The following is a 19818-nucleotide window of genomic DNA, read 5'->3' on the forward strand; positions in this document are numbered from 1 at the left end:
AATATATAAATACATACTTAAAATTTATATATTAAGTATAAGTACATATTTAATATACATATTGTGTATATATTTTACCTAGGAGAAGACTGAGTAATAAGAGGCATCAGGCCCAGATGTTGGGTTGAGCGTAGACCTAACAAAAAGGAAACCAAGGCTTCTGCACAGTGATACCTGCTTCGTTAGTAAGGGCACAGCCATCGCTGGGTTTCCCAGTAGGTGCAGGGCATCGGCAAAGTACAAACTCCAAAAGAAAAGAGAGAGAGAGGTAGTTCTGCCTTGAAACACTTCACAAAAATTTTGGAACCAGATAACCAAGAAAGAAGGCATGAGGGAATCATTTTCACTGTTGCTTTCTTTCAGTGCTTAGAACTTTTATAGTTGCGAATTCAGCCCTGGGACAATCTCGTATGTCTGGTGTTGATGAGGTTTTTCTTTCTGTAATGGGTACGTTATATCAATATTAAACTTTGCCCATGTTGTACTTCTATTCTCTAGTAGGTGTTGTAAATATACTTACATAACACACACAAAATTAAAGGCTGTAGTTCTCATTTGCCATTTTTTCTGAGATTGCTAAAACAATTTTCTTGCATTTTCTCCTTTAATAATTAAAAATAAGAAGCTCCAGGTGTGGCATGCACTACCAGTGGGACATAGAGACATTAGCTTTAGGGGAATAGTGTTAACTGTCAACTCAGGTGCAGTGTACTAATTTGAATGGATGCTCTTAGCTGGAATAGGTGCCCTGAGGTTACTTGCTACACCTCTCACCGATGTTTCAGGCCTTGCTTTCATAGTGGACCATATGCAAAATCCCGAGTCTCCTGTTTCAATCAAGAGCTGTCACTTGCACGGTGGTATAAGAGTTAGGGATGTACTTTGATGTAAACTTCCTTCTTTCTTTCCTTTTTCCATTGCTTTCTTCTCCTGTCTTCAAGAATAATGAAATTGAATGATTATTATATGGACTAAATCTGAAATCTTGACATTGTAGGTACTGGGGGCCAACCAAGTAAAGTAAGGCTTTACACAAGCACATGAGCCTTTTCAGGGGAGTGGAAGAAGGCCATGCTTCTGCCTGCGTGCTAGAGTGCTTGGGTGGAGAAACCAGCTCGGTGCTTAAAATCTTAGTCTAAGGAATCAGTAGTTTTCTTCCAATTTTGTATGGGTGTGTTTGTTGATACATATGGTATTATTCTATGGGTTTATAGTGCTAAGCTAAAAAATGAAGTTAACATAGCTCTTTGAGATATTCTCATTTATTAATAAATTATACTTAAGTGCCTCCAGCGAATACAGTACAGTAATTGGTAGAATGATAATGGTTAACATTTACTGAATGGTTATTACCTTCTAAGCACTACATCAGGCACTTTCCCCCTTTTTGCTCATTGTTCACCCCGACCAGAATGAAAACAGCACCTGTAACAAAAATATATACTTTATAAGGGCAGAGATTTTGGTCTGTTTTGTCTATATTCTGTTTTTTAACTCCTCGCCATTGATGAGAGCAATGCCTACCACATAGTAAGTACTAAGTAAATGTTTTCTGAATAAATGGATTATAATTTTTATTCCCAGCAGCTCTCGGAGACATGTACTACTGCAGCGCTGGGGGTGGTAGAGCCAGGGCTGACTTATGCTGACAGCCGTTCACTCCGTGTTGGGGAGCGGTGTGCAGTCCCGTCAAGGGTGACTTTCAGTTCCTGCCTTCTGTCTAGTAGACATGAGGCTCACTTATGTAAGAGGGTCAACAATAGGGTAGCGGTTATTTATAGACAGCATGAGAGATGTGAAAAGAAAAGTCTGGAAGAATTACAAATAATGTGAGCGAACACATATAAATGGCCTGGAGCTGTACCTGCCCACAACAGATACTTAACACATGGTAGCTGCTGTTGTCACTGGTACGACTGGCATGTCACCATTGCCATTACCATCATTTTTTGTGAATCCTGTGAACTCTAAGGTGAGTGACTGTTCGCATCTGGGTTGAAGAGGTCGGAGGTGGCTTTATGAACAAGATGGCCGTTGTGCCTTGGCCAGAATGTGGGCAGGTGGGGACGGAGAGGAGATGGTTGAGATGAGAGGAACCCTGTAAACATGGGACTGAGGCTGCAAACGTGTGCTCCCAGTTCTCAGACAGCAAGGAGACCAGTATGTCTGGTGCCGAAGGGGCACGTGGTTCACTAGAGGGAATAAAGATTAGGTTGATGATTCAGAATTCGTGTATCATGTTATGAATGCTACATTTTGTTCATAAAATTAGATTTGAACCCCTGCATGTGTTTCTGTCTATGAGCTACCAAATACCCATTAATAGAAAATTATATGGTCATTTTTCAATGCTGTCATCTGTGGTCACAACCTGGCATCTTCTTGAGATGAAATTTGTGCCTTTGATGTCACATCGCCGGTGAGACAGACTTTGTCCTGAAAAAAAGGCCATTTCCCTTTGGCCTGTGTTTTTGTAATTTAAGACCCTCATTTATGATTACTGACTCAGATGTGTTTTGGAGGATTAGGAGGGGTATTATGTGCTGCCATAGTCTCCTTAACAGGCTGTAATTCTCCAGAGGACAGGGCTTGTGCTTTCCTCATCCGCAGGTCTCCTCCAGCACTGAGCACAGTCGCTGGCATGAACGAGGATGCAATAAATTGTGGTCGAATTGAATTTTCAAAGCACCCGAGGCTGGCCACTTCTGCACTTGTGGGAGTAATTTGCAGCAGAGCTATATTTTCTGAGTTATGTAACACATTTAATGTTGTTCCTAGGTCCAGCCTGATGACGGGAGGGGCCAAGCGAGGCGTCCCAAACCCTTGGCTCTTTGAGGAGTCGGAGGAGACCAGAGGCTTGGGTTTTGACGAAATCCGACAACAGCAGCAGAAAATCATCCAAGGTACTGAACACCCAAGGAGTGTGGGCTCAGAAACCTTGTCAGGTGTTTACTAGAGTCTGGAGTGTCCCTTGTACACACTGAAGATCAGAGGGAGAGCTGTTGGTCTCTTAAAGCCCTTGGTGGTTTTGTGCCTCAGGATACCTGAGCAATAGACAGATGATGTCATCCATGGAGGTACCCCAGGGAGGTAGTGACTGGCTCCTGAGAGAGAGCGTGCAGATAGCTCTGAGCCTGCTAAGCCCAGGGGAATCTGGGGTGTGCGCCTCCTTCTCTCCACAAGTGGGAGTTTTATTCTCCCAACACAAGCTCCATCTTTTTCTTACATAAAATAAGTCACTTGGGCCTTTACTTTCAAGTTTATCTTGCCCAGTGGCTTTTAAACCTGCTAATTATTTCTTTTACTGTCTTCTATTTTTTAAATTTCAGAAGTAATGCATGATGATTATACAAATATCAAACAATACAGGGATGTATAAAGTGAAAAGCTTTCCATATTGCTTCTCCAATATGTAAACAAATGAACATATATTTCCTCAGGCTTTTTTTCTATACATATATATTCAGTGTAAGCACACATATTTTGCATAAATGGGATTATGATATATGTAATTCCACAGCTATTTTTTACTTAATATGTGCTGTGGACATTTTTTTTCATATCAGTATTGAAATATAGGTTATTCTCTCTATTCTACTTTTAAAAACAGCTTTATGGAGGTATAGTTGACATTATTATAAATAGCACACAAAGCAAATGATTCAGGAAGCTTCAACATATTGTGTGTACCTGTGAAACCATCACTGTAATCAAAACAATGAAAATAATCACTGGTCCCCCAAACTTTCTTCATGTCTCTTTGTAATTGTTACTGTTGCCCTTCCCCCAACCCCTAGACAGCTACTGCTCTGCCTTCTGTCGCTGTAAATTAGTTTCTATTTTCTATACTTGTGTGTAAATGGAATCATACAGTACGTACTCCTATTGGGAGGAGGGAGTCTGGCTTCCTTATCTAAGCATAGTTATTTTCAGATTCATCCCCCTTGTTGCAGGGATCGGGATTTCATTCTTTTGTATCGCCGAATAGTGTTCCATGGTGTGGCTAAACCACAATCTGCACCCATTCACATGCTGATGAGTATCTCAGTATTACCAATAAACTGCTGTAACAGTCACGTGCAGGTCACTGTATAGACATAAACTTCATTTCCTGGGTAAGTGCCTGCCAGTGGAGAGACTCAGTCATTGTAGATGTGTGCTTAACTTTTAAAGAAATCGCCATAGTAGTTTTGAAAGTGGTTGTGCTATATTATATATTACACCACCACCAAAAATGTATGTCTTCTAATTGTTTTGGATCCTTACCAAAACTAGGTATAGTCAGGTTTTTAATTTTAGACATTTTAACAGGTGTGTGTTGCATTTCATTGTGGTTTGAATGTGAATCTCCCCGATGACTAGTGAATCTTGGTGTGCGCCTCTTTGCCATCATCAGTCTGTCTTCTTTGCTGAAGTGTATGTTCACATTGTTTACCTACTTCTCATTGGCTGTTTGTCTATTATTGAGTTGTAAGAGTTTCCTTACATACCCTTTCATGTGTTATTTGTCAGATACAGTTTTATAAATATTTTTTCTCTCTCTATGGCTTATATTTTTCGTTATTTAATGATATCTTTTAAAGAGCAGAAGCACTTAATTTTGATGAAGTCCAGTTAGAAATATTTGACTACCTAAAGCCACAAAGGTTTGCTGCTTTGTTTTTTTTTCTAGAAATTTTATGGTTTTAAGTGTTACGTTAGGTCTGTGATCTGAGTTAATTTTTTACATAAAGAGCTATAAGTAGAAATTCAAGTTTTGTGTTTCTTTGTTTGTCTGTTTGTTTTGCATTTGGATATCTGTTTGTCCCAGCACCATTTTTAAAAAAGACTGTCCTTTCTCTACAGAATTAATCTACGTTTGTCAAAAATCAATTGATCATACGTGTGTGGGCCTGTTTGTGGGCTGTCCGTTCTTTCCCACTGGTCTCTTTATTTACCTTTATGTCACTGACATACTATCTCAGTTATTGCATCTTTATAAGTTTTTGTCAGGTATTATAATTCTTTCACACTTATTTAAAAAAATTGTTTTTTGGAAATGGTGGATCTTCTGCATTTTCATGAGAATTTTAGAATCTACTTTCCAATTTCTACAGAAAAAACCTTGAAATTTTGATTGGGATTACATTGAATTTTTAGATTAAATTGGGAAGAATTGACATTTTAACGATATTAAACTTCTGACCCATGAATATGGTATGTCTCTCCATTTATTTATTTAAATTTCATCTTCATGTATTTTTTCATTGCCATTTAGTCCCTTGTATATCTCTATTTATTTAGTTTTTCTTTAATTTTTCTCACCATTGCTCTTGCAGTTTTTACTGTGCATGTATTATACATCTTTTGTCATATTTATCTCTTAGTATTTCATATTTTTATTCTCATTAATGGCATTTTAAAAATTCTGTTTCTGATTGTTGCTAATATATAAAAGTACAATTGATTTTTATATATTCATCTGGGATCATGCAACAATGCTAAACTTACTGATTTGTCCTATAATTTTTCTTTTTGTAGAATATGTAGAATTTTTATACAGGTGATTATATTTTCTGTAAATAAAGACAGTTTTACATTTTTTAAGACAATTTTTTAGAGCAGTCTTAGCACACAGCAAAATTCAGAGGAAGGTAGGTAGTTCCCATGTGTAGTCTTCTCCCGTTACTAACATCCCCCACCAGAGTGGGACATCTGCTGCACCTAGGAACCTACGCTACTCATCATCGTCACCCAGAGTCTATAGTGCATCTTAAGGCTCACTCTTCGTGTTGTCCCTTCAGCGGTTTTGGATAAATATATAAATGATATGCATCCATTACTAGGGTAACATACTGAGTATTTCCAGTGCCCTAAAAATCCTCTGTGCCCTGCCTGCTTATTATCCTTCCCTCCCCGCTCAATCCTTTGTGACCTCTGATCTTTCTCCATGTTTTGCCTTTTCCAGAATGTCATATAGTTGGAGTCATACAGTAATAGCTTTTTCACGTTGGCTTTTTTCAGTCAGTAATAGGATAGCTCATTTCTTCTTAGCACTGAATAATTCTGGATATGCCAAGTTTATTTACTCATCTACTAAAGTATCTGCCAGCTGCTTCCCAGTTTTGGCAATAACGAATACAGCTGCTATAAATATCTGCGTGCAGGTTTTTGTGTGCATATAAGTTGCCAACTCTTTGGGTAAATACCAAGGTGTATGATAGCTGTATTGTATGGTAAGGGTGTATTTGCTTTTATAAGAAGCCACCAAACTGTCGTTCAGAGTGGCCGTACCATTTTGCGTTCGCACCAGCAATGCGTGAGAGTCCGTGTTGCTCTGCATCCTCTCCAGCATTTAATGTTGTCAGTTTCGGATCTTGCCGTTTTAATAGATATGTAGTGGTAGCTCATTGTTTTAATCTGCATTTCTCAATTACATATGTGGAGCATTGTTTTATATCCTTATTTGTCATCTCTGTATTTCTTTTTGGTGAGGTGTCTGTTTGTTAAGGTCTTAGGCCCATTAAGAATTCTTACCTGTTTTGGAAAACCGACCTTTATCAGATATGTCTTTTGCAAATATTTTCTCCCACTCTGGCTTGTCTTCTAATTTTCTTTTGTTAAAGATTTTATTTATTTATTTTTAGACAGAGGAGAAGAGAGGGAGGGAAACATCAGTCGGTGGCCCCTCGCATGCCCTCAAATGAGACCCAGCCTGCAGCCCAGGCATGGGGACCTTTTGGTTTGCGGACGACACCCTACCCACTGAACCACACTAGTCAGGGCTCATTTTCTTTTCTTTTTTTTTTTTCTTTTTTTTTGGTCATTACAAGAACCATCTCTGTTTTATTTATTTTACAGAGTAATGATTTCAACTGAATACATTTGGGCACAGTAAATATTTGACATGAAAAGCAGTTGTATCAGAATAGGCATCAGAAAAATAGCAACTCATCTTACACATAACTAGAAAATATTTTTGTCTGATCATTTAAGTGTTATAAATCCTGAGAATGTTGTACATTGAACAAACTAAGTACTACCTTATATTAAATCTTGCTTGAAAACCATCCTTTAAAAAATGCTTTGAGGTATAAATCACCTATGTACTAGACATGAGTCTTTTACATTTTATAAAGAGTTTAAACAAACATATCAAACAATTAAAGTTCAATGGCTCTTAAAACAGCTATTAGTGAGGTTCAAGGACACACTGTTCCACAATTTCCCGTAGTTGGGGTTCTCCATTGCAGCTGCCACTCGTTCTTTGTCATTTATCTGCTTGTTGATGTCCTCCTCTGTTGAGTGGGTTCCTTCAGAAATGTAGATTTCCAACTTACGTTTAAATGGTAAACACCACTGAAGTTTTACTCTTAAGCACAGTCCATAAACCTCTAGCGCTTTGTCTTCCATCATCCAGGGCTACTGGGCAGTTCCCCGCTCAAAAAGGCTGGAGAGCCACAAGACTCTGCTCAGCGTCCAGGAGAGCAGCCCAGACACCCGCTCCATCCTTGCGCTCTGCCATCCCTGGCGACTGTCCCACCAGAGCCACCGTCTTACAGCAGCTGGCCCCGCGATTTATTAGCTTCCTCAGGGCTCATTTTCTTGACAGTGTCTTTCACTGTCATGCAGATTCACGAAGTGTTCCATATTCTTTTGAGGGATATATCATTTATTTAATAAAATATATAGCAGTGAAGAAAGCTGGTCACTTGCTTAGGACTTGTGAGCACACCTTGACACCAAGGCCGCAGGTGGGTGCTGGTGGAGAATGTCATCTGAATTGGCTGCCCGCTGGTGGCAATCTAAGAAATGTCTTCTGGATTCAGTCTTTAGCTGGATGTAATCATTCATTCATCCATTCATTCAACCAAGCCTCTATGTGCAGTCTCACCTAGGCCTATGCTAATTGTCTCCAGCACAATCCATGAGATTAAAGTTACAGTTTTGGCCTTTGGCTATTTTCAATGATAGGTCCTCACTCTTACCACAAAGCACAAGTCACAGAGCAGAAGTTTCACATTTTAATGAAGTCCAGCTTATCAATTATTTGTTTCAACGCTTTTGGTGTAATATCTAAAAAGTTTTTGCCAGACTTCCAGTTTCCTTGTTCTGCATGTAAGAACCTAGAATGTGGTCCCTACATCCTAACAACCAACTGAACCAATGGAAAAATCCACAACTCTTCCTGGATCTGTTAGTGAGAAGGGAGGATACAGAGCAAGTTGCTTCTTGCTAGACTGGAGAAAACAGACAAGCAAATACAGGGAGTCTTGGCTTACTTGGGAGCAAAACCTCCCAGGCAGAACCCAGCACAAGGACCAGTACTGTACTTGAACAATTGCTGGAGGCTTAGTGTGGGCAGGTCTGAAAGTTAACAACTTCAGCGGGATCCAGTTACGGAGAGGTCCTCACAGTTTAGTGAGATTTACTTCCGAGAGCTCAACCAGGTTCTCACACAAATATCAGAGAAAAATCTCTTCATGCTTTCTGGAAGGGTTTGGGAGCGGGGGGTAGAAACCATTTTGGAGTACAACAGGGCACTCTGTTCTTAACAAGGTCTGCCTTCAGGAGAAACTAGTTCACTGGAACCTGCATGCTGGGGAATTATCAGAGTCTAACTGACTGGGGGGAAAGGAAATGCCCAGCCCCAGCCTACCACCTAAGGCAAGGGGAGAAAGAAACTATGAGTCAGTGGGAAAGTTCACAGTCCAGAGCATAGGCTCACCAGAAGACAGAGACGTAATCACAGGACTGTAGTACTCTCCTTACACCTTACCACCATATTTTTAAAAACTTTTCTTTTTCAACCACAGTTTACAATCAGTACCATTCCACACTGGTTTCAGATGTACAGCGAAGTGGCCGGGAAACCACGCACTCTCCGGAGTGGTCCCCCCACTGCCTGGCCCCACACCCAATTATCTCAGCTTTATTGACTCTCTTCTCCATGCTGCAATTTGCATGTCTGTGGCTATTCTGCAGCTACCAATTTGTACTGCTTAATTCCTTCAGTTTTCACCCAACCCCCAACCCCTCTCTCCTCTGTCAGTCTGTTTTCTGTATCTGTGAGTCTGTTTCTATTTTTCTTGTTTCTTTTGTTCATTAGATTCCACATATAAGTGAAATCATATTACCACCATATTTTTACTAAAGGCCTGTTTATAGCAGTTCCTTTTACTTGTACTATTAAGAAAAAAAAACAAGGCATACCAAAAGGCCAAAAAAAAAATCAGTTTGAAGAGACAGAGCAAGCATCAGGAACAGACATGGCAGAGATGTTGGAATTATCAGACCAGGAATTTAAAACAACTGTTACTGGCCCTGACTTGGTCTAGCTCAGGTGGGAGGGTCATCCCGGTGCACCAAGGCTGTGGGTTCGATGACTGGTCAGGGCACGTGCAGGAATCAGCCAGTGAATGCATAAATGGGTGGAACAGTGAGTCAGTATCTCTCCTTTCTCTCTCTCTCTCTCTCTCTCCCCTTTTCTCTCCCTTGCCCTTCCTCTCCCTCTCTAAAATCAATACATTAAAAAAATTTAAGACAACTATGATTAATTATGCTAAGGACTCAATGGATAAAGTAGACAGAGTTGAAGAACAGATGGGCAATGTAAGCACAGAGATGAAAATCTTAAGAAAGAACCAAAAAGAAATGTGGAGATAGAAAACACTAACAAAGATGGGCTTATTAGCAGACTAGACACAGCTGAGGAAAGAATCTTTGAGCTTGGGACATCTCAATAGAAACCTCAAAAAGTGAGACGCAAAGAGAACCAAGAGAACAGAATATCCAAGGACTGTGGGACGACTACAAAAGTTTTATCTGTAATGCAAATACCATAAGTAGAAAAAAGAAAGAAAGGAACAGAAGAAATATTTGAAGCAGTGACTGGGAATTACCCCATAGTAATGTCAGACACCAAACCAGGGAAGCTCAGAGAACACCAAGCAGGATACATTTAAAAAACAAAACAAAGCCCAAACACACCTAGGCATATCGTTTTCAAACTACAGAAAATTAAAGATAAAGAAAAATTGAGTACTGGTGAAAAAATACACCAGTAGATCAATGGAACAGAATAGAGTCCCAAAATAGATCCTATAAATGTAATCAACTGGTCTTTGACAACAGAGCTAAGGTAGGACAAAGGAGCAAAGATACTCTTTTCAACAAATTGTGATGGCTTACTTTAATTGGTTGTTGAATGTTGAACCAGCCTTACATATCTGGGATAAATCCCACTTGATTATGGTGTATAATTTTTTTTATAGTTGTTGGATTTGATTTGCTAATATTTTTATAGAATTTTTAAAATCTATGTTCATGAGTGATAGTGGTCTGTAGTATTTTGTTTTTGTTTTTCCTTATAATGCCTTTGTCTAGTTTCGGTGTAGGATGATGATAGCCTCATAGAATGAACTGGGAAGTATTTTCTCTGCTTCTTTCCTTGGAAAGACATTGTAGAAGAGTGTTATAATTTCTTCTTCAAATGTTTGGTAGACTTCAACAGTGAACCCATCTGGGTCTGGTGCTTTCTGTTTGTGGTGGTTATGAATTGTTAACTCAACTTCTTTAGATATAAGTCTATTCAAATTGTCTATTTCTTCCTGTATGAATTTTGGCAGCTTGTGTCTTTTGAGAAATTAGTCCATTTCACCTAGGTTATCAAATGTGGTGGCGTAGAGTTGTTTATAGTATTTCTTTATTATCCTTTTAATGTCTCTGAGATCTGAGTGATGTTTCCTCTTTCATTTCTATTAGTAATTTGTATCTTTTCTTCTTTTCTTAGTTATCCTGGTCAGAGGCTTATTATTTTTTTATCTTTTCAAAGAAGTAGAATTGGGTTTTTTTTTATTTTCTGTTTTCACTTTTATTGATTTCTTCCCTAATTCTTATTTCTTATCTTTTGCTTATTTTGTATTTAATTTGCTCTTCTTTTTCTAGTTTCTTGAGTTGGAAGCTTAGATTATTGATCTTAGATTGTTCTTCTTTTCTAATATATGCAGTCAATGCTATAAATTTTCCTCTACACACTGCTTTTGCTGCACTTTATAAATTTTGATAAGTTGTGTTTTCATTAGTTCAAAATATTTTAAAATTTCTTTTGAAATTTCTTCTTTGACCATGTGTTATTTAAAAGTGTGTTGTTTAATCTTCATATATTTTGGCATTTCCATTTATTTTCTTATTATTTTCTAATGTAATTCTATTATAGTCTGAGGGCAAACATTTTATGATTTCTATTGTAGATTTGTTAAGGAGTGTTTTATCTTGTTGAGTTTATGTTTTTACTGATTTTCTGCCTGCTGGATCTGTCCATTTCTAATAAAGGGGTGTTGCGGTCTCCCAGTAGATAGTAGATTCATTTATTTCTCCTGGCAGTTCTATCACTTGTTGCCTCATGTAATTTGATGCTCTGTTATTAGGCACATACACATTAAGGATCGCGTCTTTTTGGAGAATTGACCCCCTTTTAATTATATTCTGTCCTTCTTTATGCCCCATAACTTTATTTGCTTTGAAGTCAGCTCTGCCTGAGATTAATATAGCTAATCCTGCTTTCTTTTGATTAGTATTAGCATGGTATATCTTTCTCCATCTATTTACTTTTTTTTTAATCCTCACCCGAGGATATGTTCACTGATTTTAAAGAGAGAGGGAAGGAAACGTCGATGTGAGAGAGAAACATCAATTGGTTGCCTCCCGTACACGCCCTGACTGGGGATTGAACCTGCAGCCTAGGTATGTGCCCTGACCAGGAATTGAACCCACAACCTTTTTTTGGTGTATGGGAGGATGCTCCAACCAAATGAGCCACTCGGTCAGTGCACTATTTACTTTTAATCTATATGTACTTTTAACTTTTATATTTAAAGTGGGGTTCTCATAGACAACATATATCTGGGTCTTGTGTTTTAATCCACTCTGACACTATTTTTTAAATTGATGTAGTTTTACCTCTTCGTTCTGGGTGCCTTTTATTTTTTTTTCTCGCCATGTTGGCCTTGCCACAGACTCTAATGCAGTGTTGAGTTGCATAGAAATGGTGAGAGCAGATGTCCTTGCCTTGTTTCTGGTCTTAGAACAGAAGCACTCATTTGGAAGCCAGGTGTTATGGATTTGTCTTTGTTTGGTACTGGATATTTTTGTATTTCTAGAAACACCCTTGAGATTTTTTTCCTGGGATGCAGTTATTTGGATCTGCTTTGTAATGTGGGCCAGAGCCATGTTTACCTGAGGGCAGGGTTCAGCAGGCCCATTGCCAGTGGCTGCATCTGGCCTGCTACCTGTTTCTTACGGTATGTCAACTAAAAATGTTCTTTACATTTCTGAGTGGTTCTAAAATAGTCCAAAGAAGACTATTTTGTGACTGTAAAAATTATATGAAATTTAAAGTTCAGTGTCTGTAACTATTATGGGGGCCCAGCCATGCTCTTGTATTGCATCTGCGGATGCTTTCCTGCTACAGCCCCAAAAGTCAGCAGTTGGTCTTAAGACTGTATGAACTACAAAGCCTAAAATACATAATATCAGGCCCTTTATAGAAAAATGTTTGCCGACGCCAGTCTAGTAGTAATTTACCCTACTACTGAGCCAAACCATTCTTAGCACAGACATACCTCGGGGGCACTGCAGGTTTGCTTCCAGTCCACTGCGACAAAGTGAGTATCGCGATAAAAGTGGGTTGTCATCTTTTTGCTAGTGGAGGGTCTTGCCTTCAATTTGTAAAAAACACAACATCTGTGAAGTGCAATAGAGTGAAGCGCGCTAGAATGAGGTATGCCTGTCCTCTGCCTTGTGAACCGTGAGGTGACCTGGTCAGTGGGAATGGGAACTGGGACCAACCCTGCCTGAGCTCAGAGGTCCCTTTCAGGTGGTTCTTTCCCCAGCCCAGGTTAGTTTCCTCATGTAAATGCCCTGACCTACATTCAGCTGAAGTCTCAAGGCAGACCCTGTGCAAACCTCCGGTTTTCTCTCTGTGCCACTCTCCTCTCTCTGATCCTGGGCCCTGTATACTCTAGGCCCCTTGACCTATTTGGATTCTTTTCAACTCAGAGATGGCCGGCTCCACCTGGGTCCCTCTGTCCCAACGCCAAAGCGGGCAGCGCCCTCCAGGCAGAGCTCTGGGGCAGTCACAGAACTCATCTCATTTGTTTCCCAGATCTCAGGGGTCACTGTCCTTCACTTCCTGTGGTCTGGGTCTTGAAACTGTTGTTTTGTATATTTTGCCTGAGGTTGTGTGTGTGTGTGTGTGTGTGTTTCCAGTTTCTAGCCAGAAGTAAATCTAGTCTCTGTCTGTTCATCTTGGCCAGAAGCAGAAGACTAATTCTATTGTGAAAATACCCAGTAAATGAGACACGGTGCCTCCTTTATATCTTCAGTTCTACATATTCCGCCCATCATCATGTTTGAAGCAAAGTGAGAAAATTCAGAGCAGTGCAGCTTTACACGTAGCACAACCATTTATTTACAGTCCTTTATTGGTCAGATTCATGGTCCCTGAAAAGCATTTCTTGCTAGATAATACTAATGAATTTTCTGGCACGGCTGCTTTTTGCCAGGAAAAACTGTTTTCAATTAGGAAATGTATCCCTGTCACCGAGAAGGTGCTACACTCAGAGACTGCTGTAGTTTGGGTGTGAGAGGATACCACCTGCCAGTTTTTGTCGGTGAGTCTTTCAAACAGAGAGAAGCCTTGTTGGGATGCCCACCCATTGAAAGCCTCCTAGCCTTTGGGGCTTGTTGGAGTGTGGGGAGAAGGAACTGGGGAGAGTAGCAGCACATATCGTAGGTCCATTTGTTTTTCTACTTTTGCCTTTGTGTTTTGAAATGCTGTGTCCCTCTTTGCTTTCTGAGCAAGTTGCTTTTCAAGGATTAACATAAAAATGGAAGTAAATCTTTGCACAAAACCTTATTAGCCTTTTCTCTGCCTCAAGAGTCTTGGTGATGGGCTGCGGTTGCCATGGCTTTGCTTCATCGTCAGGTCCTGCACTGGGTAAAAAGAAAGAAGAACGAAGGGTCCTTTCCAACTTTCCTTTGCCCATGGACTCTGTTAGCCTTTCTGTGCTTTAGTTGACCCTTAGAAATGCTTCAAAAACCATCATAAAATAACAGTTTATTGGTAGCATGTAGACTCGAGGCAATGAATGCCTTCCTTTCCCAACTTAGAAGCGAGGCCTAGTTACAACGAATTAGCCAATCTTGGCTTCTGTGTTACTGATGCTGAAATTTGAGGCACAGATGGACATTAGGCATAAGATGGGTGAGGTGATGGCTATAACAAGAGAGCCTCAGAAACTGCTGAGGTAGAGCAAAGGAAGGCAGCCTTTCGAGTAGTACAGACCCTTGTGTCTGAGATGGCGGCAGACCTTGGAGAAGGTGCTCAGAAGGTCTTTGTTGATATGGTTTCTTAATTAGCCCCATCTATTCTTAACTGTTATTTTATAGATGTTTTTTTCTAGACTCTAGCAGAAAGTTACATGTTAGTTCTAGATTTCAGTGTCCTTAGGCCTCTAAATACTTCCGTGTGAAACAGTGGCTGGGAGGTGGCGAGCCACGCCCCATTTTGCACAGGCAAATCTCAGTAGCTGATCTTCGAGCGCTTACGGTCACAACCACATAACTTGAAGACGTCCTTTCTTAACGACTGCCCCCAGACCAGGAGTTCTTCACTAGATCTCAAAACAATAAAAACACCTACTCTTCGATCTCGCTCTAAGGGTCTTTCCATTGCGAATAAAGGGATTAACTGTTCCTCATTTGTTCCTTACTTCTCCTTTCCCAGAGAGAGCTCCTTCTACATGTTAAATGGGAGGTTTTCCATTGCTCCTCTCTGGGCACTGGGCAAAGTAACCTCAACTACTGCTCTTCTACCTGAACTCAGAAGGCTGTCTCGTGTTGACTGGAAGCCCTTTCACATGTCTAGCAGAGACTGTATTTCTTTCTTCTACAAACCTAGAGGTCCCTTTGGTTATTCCTTGGTTTAAACATGGTTTGTTAAGTACTTGCTCAGTGCCAGCAGGTGGGCTCTGAACCAGGGTGAAGACACAGGAAAAGAAGACACAGCCCTAGCCCTGGGGGCTCTTGTCACATGCTTAGCGGGGGCCTGAGGTTGCAGCTCTTAGAGCTGTCCCTCTGTTTTACTTACTTGTTAAAATGTTGATAATATTTCGCTATGGAAAATTTCAAACATATAACAGTACAGAGAGTAAGGTAATGACTCCACTTGACCCATCAGTTGCTTCAGCAACTATCTCCTCACAGGCCATTGTGTTCTGTCCGTGTGTCTGCCCACCTACCCGTCCCGTGGGCTAGTTTTGAAACAAATCTCAGATGTTACATCATTTCATTGGTGAATATTCCAGAATATATTTCCGAAGTGTGTTTTCAAACGATAAGAATTGGTTTTAAAAAATACAATCCCAATGTCATTTTCACCCTTAGCAAGTTAACAATAATTCCATAATACAATCAAACACCCAGTGTTCAGATTTCCCTGATTTTCCCATGATGTTTGCTTTTGTGGGTTTTTTTTAGGTTGTTCAATTCAGGATCTGAATATAGTCTGTACATTGCAACTAATTGATGTCCCTTCAGTGTCTTTAATAGATAGGTTCCTTTGCCAACTCTCTCTCTTTTTTTTTCTTTGCAGTTTCTTGGTTGAAGAAACTGGGTCATTTGCTGTGTAGTTTCCCATCATCTAGATCTTGCTATTTGTTTGCCCATATATTAAAATATTCCTCTGCCCCACATATTTTCTGTAAATTGGTAGTTAGATTTAGTGGCTTGATCAGAATCGAGTTTGTTATTTTTGGTGAGAATACAGTATGATGACTGTCCCTTTCTTTTTCATCTGCAGTCACCAGATAGGCCTCCCACAATTACATGGTATTTGCTTAGAAGATAGTTTTTCTGAACATCTAAAGATAGAAAGGCTCCAAACACCTAATTATTCCAAAGGGATTTTCAAAAAATGATTGTATTAGTTTTCTAGCCTGTCATAATAAGTTAGTATAAATTTAGTCACTTAAATACAAATTTGTTATCGAACAGTCTGTGGGTCAGAAGTTCTCACTGGGCCAGGACCCAGGTGTCGGCAGGGCGGTCCCTGATGGAGGCTCCAGAGGAGAAGTCATCTGCTCGCCTTTTCCAGCTTCTAGAGGCGACCAACATCCCTGGGCTCAGGGATCCCTTCTCCAGTCTTCGAAGCCAGCTGCTTATATCCTTCACATCCTTCTTCATGTCTCCCTGTGATCGCAGCCGGTAAAGGTTCTCAGTTTTAAAGACTCACGATTACCTTGTGTCCACCTGGATAATCCAGAACAATCTTCCCATTTCAAATGCCTTAATCTTAATCACAACTGCAACATTCCTTTTGCTGAGGAAGGTCATGTATTGCCTGGTTCCAGAGACTAGGAAGTGGACATCTTTAGGAGGCTGTTATTCTTTGTATCACAACGGTCATCCATTTTTAAAAAATTAACATCACTGTAAAATTGAAGAATGATTGATAGAGTGTGGTGTGTTGCAGATGCTCTATTGTGATGTAATGACTTGGGATATGTGATAGGGTAGGGCAGGTTACAGTAGTGAGCTATTAGTTATGACATCGTAGTTTTACATGGTTCTGTGTGACTGTCTGCAAGGTTCTTCATGGTTTACATCTGTGCAAGTGGCAGCATTTTATTTTGTTCACTGTCTCTAAGATGACCGTACCACCTGCCCTTAGAAGCGCTGCTTTGGAACTTGGAGATGCTCTGGTTGTCAGTATCAGTATACTCAGGGTCTCGGCTCTCTCAGCTGCCTGTGTCTTTGGATTGTGGGATAAAAAGTTGTTGTAGCACTTAAACATCATGAGGAGCTGCTGAGTTCTTACAGAAATCATCTGAGTGGAGCAGAATTTTGAGCGCTCTTTCTGTTTTGCATTAGATACAACCTTTAGGTAGTTTAAACTGTACAGTGAAACAGGGTTGAGAGAAAAGACGACACTGTAGGCATTTTTCACTCCTAGCCTGTGTGGCTCCTAGATAAAGCAACTCCGTAACTTTAATGATTCTTTTCCTAAATGGAAACTGTAGAGGAATTGCCTTTCCTCTTTTAAATCATTTTACCTTTCAATTCATGTTGACACCTGACCGTCAATCCTATATATACAGGTTATTTTGGGGATGCATTTGGAATTTTACTATAATATTGGTCATCCTATAGCAGTACTAGGTTGATGATAGATTTGTCTTGGAGGCCTTCCAAGAGGTTGTTACTAAAGACCAAAAGGACCTCATTATAAAGAGATTTTGCTGTAAAATGGTCCTTTAGAATGATCCCTAGAGAAAGCAGGTCATTTGTATAGTTTAAAAAATACGTAGTGTCAAAAAATGTCACTAAGGAGTCCTTCCCTCACACCATTAGTTTAAATAAATTCCAGATGAATTAACGAGTTAAGTGTAATGGCTTACTTTCATAAGAAGATTAGAAAAAATATAAGTAAATGTTAACGTGATCTTGGATAAGAAGACCTTTGTGATTTCCGCTTTTGTAGATAAGCCTTTATGTGAATCAGTCATTTTAAAAGCCCCATCAACAAATGAAGCCACAGTTGGCAAGTTAACCTCCGCTGACACATTGCTCCGGTAGAAAGACCCCTTCGATTCAGCCTCAGGATGTTCTTCCACATGCATCTGGAAGCGAAGAAAAAATTCCTTACAAAGAAATCCCCGAGACTACCTAGTTAAAGAAACAAAGAACAAACCAATATCAAATTTTAAAGAAAAGACTTTGAGTAATTTGAGTTCTTTTCTCTTTAAATTTTCAAAATCTAGAAAAGCAATACATTTAATAATGCTATTTTACTATTTATTGTTTTGTGTCCTGTTTTTTTACTTAATAACATATCATAGACTTTTTTCAACATCAAAATATACATGGACAATATTACTTTTAATGGCTATATAGTGTTTTATAATATGACTATATTATGTTTTTAAACAAATCACTGTATTTGGGGACTTGGATAGTTCCCCATTCTTCTCTATTCTAAATGTATCAGTGTGGGTCCAATTAGAAGAAAGAAAGCTGAACAGAGAAAGTTTAATATACAGAATTACTAACTATAATAGGGAATTAAAGTAACGATTTCAGAGAAGTGACTGTGCTGTGCAGCCAAACCGGTGGAAGTTGCTAGAATCTGCCCTCTAGGGTGCCAGGGAATCCTCTTCACGGGCAAGTGTCAGACTGGAGGCACTCTGTTATGAAACTGCCCAAGGAGAGGTGACGGGCAGAAGCTGCTGGCCTTGGGACTGCTGGCCTCTGCACACTGAAGAAGCCACACACTCTGCAGGTGCCTGTTGGGGCAGCAGGCTGGAGGCAGGAAGCAACACCTTTTCCTCTTGTGATGCCTCTGCAGTCCCTCTGCTGACAGAGCTGGCAAAGGAGAAGATTGAAAGGACCCAGGTCCATTCTCACAGACCAGTACCAAGGGGTATATTTGGAGCTGAGGCATTGCACAGGAAGCAGTGTTTTAAGGAGTGTCAGAGTATATACGTCTTGCAAACTACCTGAATGTTTTCTTACAAACATTCCTAGACACGGAATTGATAGACAAAAGACAGGCACAATTTGCTCCTCTAGAAAGGGGTATTAACTGTCCTCCCATGACATAGAATTTAGGAGCACCACACTTTAGTTAACCTGGGTATGAGCATTCTCTCCCATTTTCATTTCCTGTCTGTATCCTTTGCCCATTGTATACATTGGGAAATTAAGTCTTTCTTATTGATTTGTACGTGCTCTTTATGTATTAAGTATTTGAAAGTTTAAATGTTTATGTAGTCAAATCTTATATTCATTTTTAATATTTGAAATTTTAATTCATCTGGAAATCAGGTTAAGGACTGAGGTAGGTATTTAATTTTTTTTTCCTCTGCTTTGTTCCAATAATGGTAACTGTTTTCTCTCTCTTTTTTGGACTGATTTAAAGTGTTTCTTTTATCATGTATCGAGTTGTGTGATATGCCTGGATATATCGCTGGACTTTGAATTGTTTTCCTTTGGTTTTCAGTTGGTTGTTTTACTTGTTCTTTCAGAACAGGACGCAGGCCTTGATGCCCTTTCTTCTATCATCAGTCGCCAAAAGCAAATGGGGCGAGAGATTGGCAATGAGCTGGATGAACAAAACGGTAAGAGCGCGTCTGAGATTGACCAAATTTGTCATTTAGCGTGAATACCGAAGGCTTGAGTGTTTGTTAAATGATTTTAATGTTACAAAACATGAAAAGTGGTTTAATATCAGTGGGTTATTATATTTAATGTAATTGAGGGTGGTTTGTGGCAGATTCAGATTGTGGTCACTAAATACTATGTAAAGAAATTTGATTAAAAAATTTCCAGGTCTCTGGAGCTGCTTTAAAAATACTGTGTTTTATGACGCATTTATTCCAAGAGCTTTTCTTCCTGTGGAATGTGGTAAAATTGCCCAGTGCACTGTACACTGACATGAGGCCCACAGAGGCTGCGGGGACTCTGTCGCCTGTGTGCCCAGTGGAGCTGGCTCTTCTTCCGTCACAGATACCAGGCTGCAGGGTGAGAAAGTGCTTGAGGATGTTATTCAGGGCGTGATGTGATGAGTCTGCTTGAAGAAAGATTGATTTTCATTCCATAAGCAGGATGGCTTGGGAGAGACAGAGCTTTAACTGGAGAGCATGTCTGACCGGCTCTTATGCAGCAATAGGAATGGAGGAGAGCAGAGGAAGGCAGTGGACTGTGATGGGTACAGTCGGGGGTGGGAGGGTCACTGGTTTGTGAGTGGAGGGTGTAAATCCAGTTTAGACATGTCCAGTG

General features: G+C 39.9%; 1 protein-coding gene and 1 pseudogene across 2 annotated transcripts in view; one reads left to right on the forward strand and one right to left on the reverse strand.

The window, feature by feature from the left end:
- The window catches only part of STX8 (syntaxin 8), a 253724-nt gene that overhangs the window by 52966 nt on the left and 180940 nt on the right, over window positions 1–19818 (forward strand). For both annotated transcript variants that reach the window (XM_024564833.3, XM_024564832.4), the window contains exons 5-6: window positions 2779–2903; window positions 19065–19157. In XM_024564833.3, the coding sequence (XP_024420601.3) occupies window positions 2779–2903; window positions 19065–19157 (218 nt within the window). The remainder of the gene's footprint in view (window positions 1–2778; window positions 2904–19064; window positions 19158–19818) is intronic.
- Window positions 7172–7552, reverse strand: LOC112308664 (cytosolic iron-sulfur assembly component 2A pseudogene; annotated as a pseudogene).

Source organism: Desmodus rotundus, chromosome 9, assembly GCF_022682495.2.
Source record: "Desmodus rotundus isolate HL8 chromosome 9, HLdesRot8A.1, whole genome shotgun sequence".
Classification (NCBI taxonomy): domain Eukaryota; kingdom Metazoa; phylum Chordata; class Mammalia; order Chiroptera; family Phyllostomidae; genus Desmodus; species Desmodus rotundus.